Below are 13,301 nucleotides of genomic sequence, written 5' to 3' on the forward strand. Positions count from 1 at the left end.
CTAAGTATTCCATCTGCTTTGCATCAGCAGTGAAAGCCTTCATGACTAAGCTAAGTGTTGATAGCCATGTCACTTCCTAATTACCACTCATCTTTAATGAAAAAAGTGAGGACTGTTTTAAACTTGCAGACAAAAGTCCCATCAATCAATGTTAACCTCATTATTTAATTTACACCTTTTTGCCTCAGTATTTGGATCTCATACCTAAAGCTGTGTAATTCACAATTCAGACATTGCACTTCTTAGATTATTCAGTTAAAACCTGAGACAGTATTAAAGAGGTTGCAATAATTAAAGAGGCTATAGCAGTAGTGTAAGGCAAGCAGCAGCACATTAAACTGTCCTGAAGAAACTAGAGCTGAGCGAATAATTTAAAAAGAACAGTTTAGGGCAAGACTGTGACTTGGACTCTTTATCCAGGGCTTACTGGGGAGTAACAACCCCTCCACCCACCCTTTCACTCCTGTGTAGGCTAGGTAGACCTTAGTTCTCGGCATGCAGGAATAAGTAGGTGCCTATTATTCCTTCCCTTCCCCTGAGGGTAGGGAGTGGACAGAGCCTTGGCTCTAACCTCCAACAGCTGGCCAGTGCAGCTCTACAGGCAAGGATGGTGGTGTAATTTGCTGCTGGTATAGGATAGGGAAACTTTCATTTTTCAGAACTGGGACTTTTTTTCACCCAGTGACCCTAAAATACAAATTCCATTCACCAAAGCAGAAAGCCATCAATAATGAAATTTGAGTTCAGAGCGCAGGGCCACCCGAAGGGGATGGCAAGAGGGGCAATTTACCCCGCAGGGGTCTCCATGAGAGTTTTTCAGGGCCCCTGGAGCGGGGTCCTTCATTCACTCTGAAGGGCCCCAAAAACTCTTGCGGCGCCCAGGCCCCCAGAGCTTCTTCCGCTCCGAGTGAAAGGACCCCCTGCCGGCGAATTACAGCCGAAGCGGGACCCACCACTGAAGTGCAGCTGGGTCTTCGGCGGTAATTCGGCGGCAGAGGGCCCTTCTGTTCTGGGACCCGCAGCGGAAGTGCCCCGAAGACCCGTGGCAGGGGCCCCCTGCCACTGAATTACTGCCGAAGACCCAGCTGCACTTCGGCGGCGGGTCCCGCTTTGGCGGCAATTTGGTGGCAGGTCCCGGAATGGAAGGGCCCCCCGCCGCCGAATTACTGCCAAAGCGGGGGCCCCCCGCCGCCAAAGGCCCCAGGCCCTGGAATCCTGTGGGCGGCCTTGCCAGAGCATCAGACATGAAATCAACAAAACCAGCAGATTCAAGCATACCCAGTGAAGCTCTATTATAAGGACTGAAACTTCTGTTTTCTTTGGTTTCACATATTCTATTTTTGGGTGAAAAATCCTCCCAAAGGCTGTACAAAACAATGTGTCCAAAGGGACAAGGCTGTGAAATGAATAAAAAGGATCTCTTTGCCTAGTCACTGTAAACCTAGACTGTGGAAGAGAAAGGACAATTATATTGACTGGAAACTCATTGCCTGAGGTACAAGAGGCCTTGAATGACCAAACTAGAAAGGGGCAAATTATACAGTTTTATTTCATATAAGGAATCTGAATAAAAAATATTAGAAAACATCAGAGTTAAAAGTTGCCATTTCTGCCAGTCAAGACAGCTTTTCACCATGAAAAGAGTGAAACTCTGCCTCATGAAATAGTAAAGAGTTGTGAATTTCTGGAGGTGGAAGTTCAATAATTCTTTACTAAGAACAGAGTTAGACTGTAAAGTTAGTTTTCTGCTGGTCACAACTGCGGTTTGTTTTTACAAACAATTTGAAGGGAGAACAAAATAATTTCTGCATTTTTCCATGAATCTGAAAAACAAGTATTTGTCAGCTTTGCCAGGGATGATTCTTTTTGACTCATCTTCAGACCAAAGAGCTCCACTGAATAGCTGTGGCTATACCACCACCATTTTTTGCAAACATTGTTGTCAATAAGCATACAGAGATAAGTTTCTTGCAAGTTTAAGTATTTGATGAGCAATTAGCGTGAATTTGGCCCACAAAAAATAAAACAAAAAAGGCTCATATCTGATATCAAATACCAACTTAAAACCAACTAAAGCTAAACATGACAATTGCTCTGTTAGGGATTCATTCTATTATTCATTTCTTCCTATAGAACATTTTGCAAGTACAAAGAAAATAAAATTGTCATATAAAGTCAATGTCCTAATTTTCCATTGACTTTAAAAAGAGCTGTGGGTGCTCAGCACCTTTGAAAATCAGGCCACAAAGTCCAAATTACAGTACATGATATTTAGATTTCATTCCTTTTAAAAACATAGAAAATATGTTACTGGCTTTAGCATAAGGTCAACAAAATTTTCTCTTGAAGATTAACAAAAAAGAGCTCCATATTTTATTTTGTAATACATGGGAAATACACAAAGGATTAAATTAAACATCTAGAAGATATTACTCTAAAGGGATCTTTGTTATATTTTGAAAGACTGGGTTTCAAACTGTGCATTCTCTGAGAAAGAATACCAAATGAACACAATGTCATTTGACAAGAACAAGCTCATAACATGTGTAGGATTACTAAAACTACACCATGCAATCCGGGTCTTAAAGTGTATGGCATTGTTTTCTTTTGTAAACAGGAAAGATTTCGAATACCATTTAGCTTTAAAAATAAAGCCCTTTGAAGATGAATATGAACATTCATGTTGGACAATGTGAAACTAAGAGAAGCCTGTCAGTAAAATGAAGGAGAGTTAATCATAAATCCCTGTGGTAGAATTCATAATCAACTGACTAGAAGTAATCTAGGAAATGAGTTGTGCAATTCTTCTGGACATGAACTGATTCCTTTCCAAGACTCACTATGAAGATGAAATATTTTAAAAACATCATTTTTCATTCAGCAGCTTGAATACTGTCAAAGGCTGGGCTGCTAGTTACCATAGTAGCCTGGGTCTTGGGAAACTTGGGTTCAGTTCCCTGCTCCACCACAGAGTTCCTGTGGGACCTCAAGCAAGTCACATAGTTTCTCTGTGGCTCAGTTCCCTGTCTGTAAAATGGGAATAATAGCACTTTCCTACCTCACAGCATTGTTGTGTGGCTTAATCTATCAAAGACTGTGATATGCTACAACAATAGAGGCCAGATTTAGATAGATAGTAGTGTGTTATTACTCCTGAATTTATTCATTTTGTATTTGTTTTACACTTGTCATGCTTCTTTGTTGAGTGTTATTTTGACATGACAATCTATTAGAATACAACACTATCACTTTATACCTTTATCAGGACATTTTAGAGATGCCTTAACTAGTGGTGTTCACGTGAGTGAAACTAGGTGTAATGCACATGCATAATAGGCGGAAGAGGATGGCTGTAGGAAAAGAACCAACAGGAGAATGTATAAAGGTGTAAAATGTAGCAGGCCCCCTGTGCTTTGCCTTACACTTTATATTCCCTGTTGGCTGTTGGTACAACCCTACCCTTCCATATCTTTGGTATGTAACCTTCAGCCACTTGCACTCATTTGTGCAGATTTACTCACATGTAAGTTACACTTACTAGTTACATCATGTCTGAATTTATCCCCAATTGTTTAAATTTCCGTGGATTCACATTATTTAAAAGACAGTAATGCAGATAATATATCAACCATGGTATGCCCTTCTCTTTGTACCTCTAACATCTGTCTTCACTCCACTGCAGTCCCTCACTTTAGACTTCCTTTCCAGGAGCATATCAATGATAATACAAGATTTCTATTTAAAGAAAAAGCTGAGACACCCTCCAAAAGGCAAAATGGGCAGATTCAGTCCTGGGCTACGCTGACAGAGAAAGTTCTTTGGTGGCAGAAAATCTATCTGGCAGAGGGTGGGTTTGGTATGATGCACAGTGCCCAAAGCCTTCTGCTAGAAAGCCCAGAATGGCTGGTACTGGCCAGGAAGGCCAGGAAATACACTGGCAGGGTAACCATGAGGTCCCATCAGAATCAAGAATGGTGCTCCGCCAGTCGAATCCTCGAGGGAAAGGTGGTGGCGCAAATACTGACTTCCCTCCCTTGGGGATGGATTGCTGCCCCCAGACACAATGGCCTAGGCTGGCCAAACTGGCCCAATATCTCTATTTGCTCACAACTTTACCTTCTGCGTAAAGTTGGTAAAAAAAAATTTTTTTTTTAATTTCAACAAAAGTTTTTAAGGTCCCCGTCCCACCCCCGTGGTTTTCTGATCAGCTTGGAGAATTGCTTGAATTTTTCAAAAAAATCAAAAATTCAAAATTTTTTGGTGATTCCTCCCCCCCCCCAGTTGTTTACATTTTTTACACAGCTCTACTCCTGTGTCATCTTATATGTTTGCTTGGAACCGAGTAGAATAGGGCCTATGACAAAGCAGGACTTTTCTGTAATATATTTATGAATTCTGTGTGTGCCTCATTTTCCCCCTATACTTTGCATTGTTACCCAGTTAGTGGGGGAGGAGGCAAAGGATTAAGTTTACTCTCAGGGCAGGCAAAGACACATAGGTCTGCGTGTCATCTCCTGGTCTGGGTACAATGAACAGAGTCATTAAGGAACTGGTTGAAACTGACCCAGACCAACAAGGCGCTAAGAGAGACAACAGAAGCTCCAGTGACTTATAGATTGAAGCTATCAACAGCAAAGCCGAGCAGAGACCCCAGCTCAAGAACAAAGGACTGAGAGGTGTAAATTAGGGCAACAAGTGTGGGCTCTGGAAGAAGTTTGAGCTCTTTAACCTGGGAACTGTCTAAGGAAGAAAATCAGAGAGAGACAGAGTCTGAAAATGGAGTTCACTACAGGTTGGTGAATTGCTCTGGGCTGACCAGAATGGACTAGGTATTAACCTTTATTTCTCTATGCCAATGGTCCCCAAAATTCTGAGGGTCACCTCCCTTTGTCCCAGTCCACCCCCCTACACCTTCCTGGAACTGGGGCTGGCAGAGGTGCTGGGGTTCTGGTGCTGCGGGGGGAGGGAGACCCGGACAGCGGTAAGGGTGCCGAGGCTGGGGCTGCAGATGGGGATGGCGATGGCGCTGGAAGCAGGGTAGCCAGAGGCCAAAGCTGGGGGTGGGAGCGGTGCTGCAGGCAGGCTGCGGTGGGGGCTGGCAGCTGGGCCTGTGGACAAGGGCAGTTCCTCTCCCAGCCTTGCCCCCCAGGCCGGGAATGGAGCCATGGCAAGCAGCAGCAGCTGGCTGGTGTGGCACTGGCAGCAGAACTGCGCCGAGGCTGGAGCCAGTGCCAGGAGCCCGGGACGCAGTGGGAGACAGGGCTGGAGCAGAGCTGGAAGCGGAGAGGAGCTGGGTACCACTCTATCTCTGCCCCCCGAGGGCTGGCTTGGGCCCCGCCATGTCGTCCCCCCCAGAAGGTTCCTCTGCGCCCCACACTTTGGGGACTTCTGCCTATGCTAACCTAAGGACTGTCAATGCTAAATGCCAGGTGACTAATAAAGCTTGCTCTTTTGAAAACATTGCTTGAGTCCCTGAAGAGTGTACTAATCTTGAACTGGGGTCTATCTCAGTTGGATTCGCTGAACAGAACTCATGGTGTGAAGCAGGAGTGCTGAAGCCCCAGAGGATTAGCCCTGGAAGGCACTGAGGCCGCATGGCCTACCCTGAAGGAAGAGTGAGACACCTTAAGGTGTCTAGCACATTGAAAAGGTTCCTCCAAGAGACTGTTCAAAAGCTGGGGGCATAGCATTAATCCTGAGAGTCCATGACAGGACCCCATTCCTGACTGGGATGTTTTGGCACGATCACAATATATATAATAATAGGGGATCAGATAGCTTAGAACCATAGTATAACAGGAGGCTTTGGGGGAGGAAATCTTTGCAAGGGAATTTCTCCCTAATTGTCCCAGGGAATAGGCCATGGAGCCCACCTCTGGAACTAGAGGACCACGAGCGTTCTGCATGGATCTTATTGTCCTGGAGACCTCTGTCTCCTCACTCACTTTGGCCTACAGAAAACCTTGTGTACAATGGAGCTATGCTAAGGTGGTGGATCTAAGCATAATCAGACTAAGCAATTGCTTAGTGCCCTAAGCAGCTCAAAGAGGCCCTGATTTAGTATTACCCCCAAAATACCATTCATGGAATTTAACATGGACTTTTTAACAAGTGTATTAGTATATGTTATGTTGGCTATTTTTTGGTTTCTGAAAATAATGCAATTAGTATTTTTAGGAGGTAGGTGAGGAGTAAGAGGGACTCCAACATATTCCTGCTCAGGAACTCTAGCACTGCCTCTGGCTACTAGGCAATCCCCTAGTTATGACTGTTATCATAGCCCTAGGCTTAACCGCCATATTTTCTGTGGAATCCCCACTGGGCTAGAGGAGCACCAAGTGTAGGCCCAGCATCTGCTAATCCTCCCACTTCATATGGGACAGTGGAACTCTGTGTGCTAGAGAATGAGAAAAGGTTCCATCCCTGGCCACCTGCTGTACTGTTGGCCTAATGTAGGATCTGTGCTTGCATGGAAGACCCTTAGGTTACGACCTGTAACTTCCTCTGCTTTGTACTTCTCCTTCCATGCTGATGGTGCTCCGTAAGTAATTTTAAAACATGGAAAAAAATAGCCATGTAAAAAAATTAAATTTGGATTGATACAGAATTATATTACTATACACTTATCTTCACTGCATTTTAATAGGAGTTAAAAATCTAATCCAGCAACCCTTTACAAAGTTCCCACTGACGTTAAGAACTCCAGGATCGGGTACTAAATTTGTAAATCACCCTACAGATACATTTCTGGTACATGTGGAAAAGGAAGCTGCGATGTTTAATTTTATTTTTCCTATATCATTTAATTCCTAAAGGTAAACAAACAATCACATCAATTATTTGTTTTTTAAAATCTCTTGATATGCAAGTGAATATTTTAATAGCTTACCAAAATAGGTACTACTGCAATACAAATAAATAATAATAGTATCTGTTAGAGAGTCAGGATCCAGTTTGATCTCTTCAGTAATGCCAATTACATTTTTATAATAGGACAAATCTAAGCTTTGTAGAACTGCAAAAGTAAATAACTTACCTCCAGTATATGAGAATACCCACAAGAATCACTAGACAGATAAAAGTCAGAGCTGATACGACCACAAGTGGTATAACTGTCTTCTTCTCTGATTCCAGACTCTCAGCTAGACCAATACGAGACTCATGGCTACTATTACTTGCCTCTGTAGTCAGAGAAAATTGAAATAATCCATATTTAAATGTCAACAAAAAGCACAGCATAACTGAATGTGTTTATAAGAGCCCTAGGTAATGTCACTTACCGTTCTAATTTTTACTGTGTGGCAGAAAATATACATATTTGCAAACCAGTTTAAAGAAAATAGGCAGACAGAAAGTATAGCAAAGTATTAGAGTTTATGCAACAGAGCATCCCAGCAGTGTAGAACTTCTTTGTAAAAATGCAGATTGTTAAAATATAATTTCCAGAAGAAAATGTTTCATTTTAAATGTCAATTAGCAGACACTCAATGCTTCGAGGGATCTAAATATATAATATTGAAGTTTTTAAAGATAGCTTTAATATTATATTTTTACTCATGTAATTCAAAACATTGTTCTTTTGATCAATAAATATAAATGGACATTTTTCTTAACATAGCAAATAGCTACATGACTGCTAAGTTGCAACTGAAATTGCAATATTTTAATATTTTGTCAGTTCTGGAAATTTGGCCTAGCGATTCATGAGAGAAATCCTGCTTCCACTGAAGTCAGTTTAGTTGAGCCAAATTTCACTCCTTACTTGGCTTTTTACAGAGAATCAAATTATTGTATATAAATAGATACACTTTATAGATCTCACATATTTCTATTAGCCTTGTATTACCGGATGCTTGAAATGCTCAGGCCCAGGAGTGCATTAGGATTTCAAAATATATTTTTACTATTTTATTGAAATAAAAGAACATAGCAAAGGGACTGGCTCTGCAACCCTTTCTCAGGTCAACCCTGAAACTTGAAGTCAATGGGACTTCTCACAATAGTTAGGGTTGCGGGTTTTGTCCCAAATGAGAGTTTTTCTAGTGAGTACAGTTCACCCATATCAATGTCTATGATCTTTACATTATCACTGCAAATGAAAAGGTATTTCACAGTTGTTGGAATTAAAGCCCCAATATTTCAAAGAGCAGTGCATGGGCAGACCTCTGTGCCCATGCATAATCCAGAGTCAATGGGGGCAGGAATCTGCCTGTGTAGAGTCAAATGCAGGTTTCGGGCTTAAGGAAGCAATTCTACAGTTCTTCTTGAACAAAATTGTCTCTAGATGGAGGGTTAATGAGATTTTTGTCCTAGTAAGGACATCAGGAGCAAGCCCTACTTTCTGAAAAGCACAATACTAGAGCTGCTTGGAAAATTGTCAGTGAAACAGTTTTCCACTGAAAAATGGTGTTTCATCAAATCTGCAACTTTTAAAAAAATCTTGATGATTTCGACACAAATTTGTTTAAACTTGGGGGGAAATATTTCAACATCATTGGAACAGAACGTTCCAATTTTTCATTTCAAAACATCTTTTTGTTTAATTTATTTGATTTTATTTTTAAAATATATTAAAAAAATTAAAAAGATCAGTATTGAAACATTTCAAAATTTCAATAGATTTCAAGACCACAAAGAGCCATTGTGATCACCTAGTCTGACTCTTTGTATAACACAGGCCATAGAACTTCCCCAAAATAATTCTTAGAGCATAATTTTTAGAAAAACATCCAACCTCCATTTAAAAATTGCCAGTCATGGAGAATCTACCACAACCCTTGGTAAATTGTTCCAATACTTAATTCTCTCACCATTAAAAATGTATACCCTATTTTCAATCTAAATTTGTCGAGATTCATCTTCCAGCCATTGGATTGTATTATAGAATCATACAATCATTGGACTAGAAGTGACCTTAAGAGGTCATCTAGTTCAGTTCCCTTCACTCATGGCAGGACTAAGTATTATCTAGACCATCCCTGACAGGTGTTTGTCTAACCTGCTCTTTAAAATCTCCTGTGATGGAGATTCCGCAACCTCCCTAGGCCATTTAATTCAGTGCTTAACCACCTTGACATTAGCAAGTTTTTCCTAATGTTCAACCTAAACTGCCCTTGCTGTAATTTCTGCTCATTGTTTCTTGTTCTATCCTCAGAGGTTAATGAGAACAATTTACCTCCCTCCTCCTTGTAACAACTTTTATGTACTTGGAAACTTATCATGTCCTTTGTCAGCCTTCTCTTCTCCAGACTAAACAAACCCAATTTTGTCAATCTTCCCTATAAATCATGTTTTCTAGACCTTTAATTATTTTTGTAGCTCTTCTCTGGATCTCTCCAATTTGCCCACATCTTTCCTGAAATGTTGCACCCAGAACTGGACATAATACTCCAGCTGAGGCCTAATCAGTGGAGAGTAGAGCAGAAGAATTTCTTCTCGTGTCTTGCTTACAATAGTCCTGCTAATACATCCCAGAATGATATTTGCTTTTTTTTTGCAACAGTATTATACTGTTGACTCAGATTTAGCTTGTGATCCACTATGACCCCTAGATGCCTGTCCCCAGTACTCCTTCTTAGACAGTCATTTCCCATTTTGTATGTGTGCAACTGATTGTCCCTTCCTAAGTGGAGTACTTTGCATTTGTCCTTATTGAATTTCATCCTATTTACTTCAGACCATTTCTCCAGTTTGTCCAGATCATTTTGAATTTTAATTTTATCCTCCAAAGCACTTGCAACCTCTCCCAGCTTGGTATCATTCACAAAATTTATAAGTGTACTCTCTATTCCATTATCTAAATCACTGATGAAAATATTGAACAAAACTGGAGCCAGAACCGATTCCTGCAGAACCCCACCTGATATGCTCTTCCAGTTTACTGTGAACCACTGATAACAATTCTCTGGAAATGGTTTTCCAACCAGTTATGCACCCATCTTATAGTAGCTCAATCTAGATTAAATTTTCCTAGTTTGTTTATGAGAAGCACATGCAAGACATTATCAAATGTCTTACTAAAGTCAAGATATACCACCAGCTACCACTTCCCCCCTATTCACAAGGCTTGTTACCCAGTGAAAGAAAGCTTTTAGGTTGGTTTGACATGATTTGTTCTTGATAATTTCAGGCAGCCTGTTACTTGGAGGAGGGATAGGTCAGTGGTTTGAGCATGGGCCTGCTAAACCCAGGGTTGTGAGCTCAATCCTTGAGGAGGCCACTTAAGGATCTGTGGCAAAAATTGGTCCTGCTAGTGAAGGCAGGGGACTGGACTCAATGACCTCTCAAGGTCCCTTCCAGTTCTAGGAGATTGGTATATCTCCAATTATTTACTTTTATTTTCTTATCACCTTACAATCTTCTAGGTGTTTGCAAATTGATTGCTTAATTATTTGCTCAATTATCTTTCCAGATACTGAAGTTAAGATGACTGGTCTATAATTCCCTGGGTTGTCCTTATTTCCCTTTTTATAGATTGGCACCATATTTGCTCTTTTCCAGTCCTCTGGAATAATAATAATAATAATAATAGGAGATATACCAATCTTCTAGAGTCCAGCCCCCTGCCTTCACTAGCAGGACCAATTTTTGCCCCAGATCCCTAAGTGGCCCCCTCAAGGATTGAACTCACAAAACCCTAGGTTTAGCAGGCCAATACTCAAACCACTGAGCTATCCCTCCCTAGTTCTGGAAGCTCTCCAGTCTTCCATGACTCTTTGAAGACAATCGCTAATGGCTCAGATATCTTCTCAGTCAGCTCCTGGAGTATTCTCAAATGTATTTCATAAGGTTACTTGAAGACATCAAACTTGTTTAAGTAATTTTTATCTCATTCTTTCCCCATTTTAGCCTCTGATTCTACCTCATTTTCACGGGCATTCATTAAGTTAGATGTCCAGTCATTACTAACCTTTTTGGTGAAGACTGAAACAAAAAAAATCATTTAGCACTTCTGCCTTTCCACATTTTCTGTTATTGTTTTCCCCGCCTCATTACGTAATGGGCCTATCTTGTCCTTGGTCTTCCTTTTGCTTCTCATGTATTTGCAGAATGTTTTCTTGTTACCCTTTATGTCTCTAGCTAGTTTCACCTCTGTTTGTGCCTTGGCCTTCTAATTTTTATACCTTTCACTCCTAAACTGAAGAGCCCATTTTTCAACGTTTGTTCCCCATGTATATACTTAGAGACAGTAATCAAGTTTGTTAAGCTAAATAGATTGAGCTCCTTGAATCTATCACTATAAGTCATATTTTCTAATCCTTACTCCTCAAGTAGTCCCACTAAAATCAAGACTGGTAGAATCTAGCCCTTAAAACTACAAGAACAGCACCCAATTAGAAAATATAAAGTACAAACAATGCATGAATTTCACAAACATCTACTAAATGAATCACTTCAGTTGAGAAAAAATGGAGTTCTTTTGAAATTTCATTTTGTAAAAAAGTTTCAAAATTTTGTTTTTTGTCTTAATTTGGGATAATTTTTTTTTGAAATTTCAAATATTTTCTGCAGAATGTAATTTCCATTTTTGTCTCCAACCCTACAGAATAACAAATGGAATCTGCAAAGGCCAAATATTGAATGAATTGTCCTCTGAAAGCTATCAGCATTAGCAAAGTAATTAAAATATGTCAATGGCAAGGCAATTAGCAGGTTACTTGAATTTCTTGAGCTCACGGGCCTCTTTTTTAGAAAGACCTCAACTTAGTTGCCAATTTTGCATGGCACAATTTTGTTCCTAATTTATAGCATTTAAACATCTTAATAACTCACTTCCTGTAAATCAGCTAGTTAAATATGCAAATAATATCAGTTGTGGTCACAAATAATTGCAGGCGCAGAATTGCACCCACAGTATTGGAAGCTGTTTCTAAAAAATCAGGGCCCAAATTTCTGGTGAACGAGATATGTGATGCATTCAAGTTTTTAACTGGAACTATGTATATGCATGAGCAATCAGGATGTGGCCGCTGAGCAAAGTGCACTTATTCGACTCTGGAGGTACTCCCAAGGTAGAACATGGTCTAATATTTTTAATAACAATGCAGCTTAAAAATGCACCATACTTTAGTGCTTTAAATTAAGGGAGTGAAAAGAATGGTATAAGGTAGTTCTTTGCCACCATGTCAGTCATTCCAAATGCTAAATCCTACTAAGTCCGCTAGAAGGACAGTGTCATATACATTATTAATATGGGTTCCTCATATATATATCATTTATATTTTAGTTGTGCACCATGCCCATGATGCACAGCTAAAATACAAATTTACATTTCACATTTGAATCCACTAGCACAGATCCAGATGTGTCCATGCACTATTTTATAATAGAGAGATGCTCCCTCAGTGCACCGTTAAAAGAAAGCATTTATACTGTATGGTGCTCATTTAAATAGCTCAGGTTTCTTGTACTTAGCCTTCAGTCTGTGGCAGATTTTGGCCCATTCCTATCCCCTCCCACCAAATCCAAAGAAAGTGGGCAAAAGAACAGTGTAATTTGAGGTGAGCTAAGATAAATGTCTGTATAAATAAGTAGCTATCTCTTTACACAGTAGTTTGAATAGATTATTATGACATAAAATATTATGTAAATAAACTATATTATTATTTGATCACTGATTTCACTAGGAGCCAAATTCTGGTTCATGGTAAAATGCCATATTATAACTGTCTCTGTGCTGAGCTGGCTGATTCTGAGGCAAAATTTAGCTTGGTGCACAAGGGGCAGAAGAGATCGTCAGCTGCTGATGTATAGGGTACCATTGTTCATAAGGTCCTGTCCTCCTCCCCAAATTGTGTTTGCAAAATTTTTGCGAAGCTACTGCAGGGTGTACAGCAGAAACCCTGACCAAAAATAAGCATTACTTGTGGATATATGGGATTGCAGGGGACCTAGTCTGCACGTCATCTTTCCCCTGATTTCCACAGGAGAATGTTCCTACCATCATTGGGACCCTCTCATCTTCCTGGGTTACATCTTCAGTTCCTTTTTGGGAGGACATTTTGCTCCAGGCAACCCATTGAATCTCCATTCCATGGGTAATTGGCAACCAGGGTGGAAATGGCTCCTCTCTCCACAACTGGGATATCAGGGCCTCCCCTGACACAGTGCTACAGGTGGAGCAAGTTTGGTGGGCATGTAGGTGGTAGGCAAAAAACTCTCATTTGGATTGTGTCTCAGAATATGTATGAATACAGCCCTACAGTCATGAAGAGCGGCCAAACCTTATAGTTCCATTTGCCTCTTTTCCAGACAGGCCAGGATCTGGGCTCTGTAACTGTGTTAAATTAATCAACTATTTC

General features: G+C 40.5%; 2 protein-coding genes across 7 annotated transcripts in view; one reads left to right on the top strand and one right to left on the bottom strand.

Moving 5' to 3' along the window:
• LOC127042848 (uncharacterized) overlaps positions 1–13,301 on the top strand; it is a 394,053-nt gene that overhangs the window by 105,642 nt on the left and 275,110 nt on the right. The gene's annotated exons all lie outside the window — the stretch shown is intronic.
• The window catches only part of PTPRZ1 (protein tyrosine phosphatase receptor type Z1), a 199,419-nt gene that overhangs the window by 30,393 nt on the left and 155,725 nt on the right, over positions 1–13,301 (bottom strand). For all 6 annotated transcript variants that reach the window (XM_050935994.1, XM_050935993.1, XM_050935992.1 and 3 more), the window contains exon 13: positions 7,037–7,181. In XM_050935994.1, the coding sequence (XP_050791951.1) occupies positions 7,037–7,181 (145 nt within the window). The remainder of the gene's footprint in view (positions 1–7,036; positions 7,182–13,301) is intronic.

Source organism: Gopherus flavomarginatus, chromosome 1 (assembly GCF_025201925.1).
Source record: "Gopherus flavomarginatus isolate rGopFla2 chromosome 1, rGopFla2.mat.asm, whole genome shotgun sequence".
In the NCBI taxonomy this organism is placed as follows: Eukaryota; Metazoa; Chordata; order Testudines; family Testudinidae; genus Gopherus; species Gopherus flavomarginatus.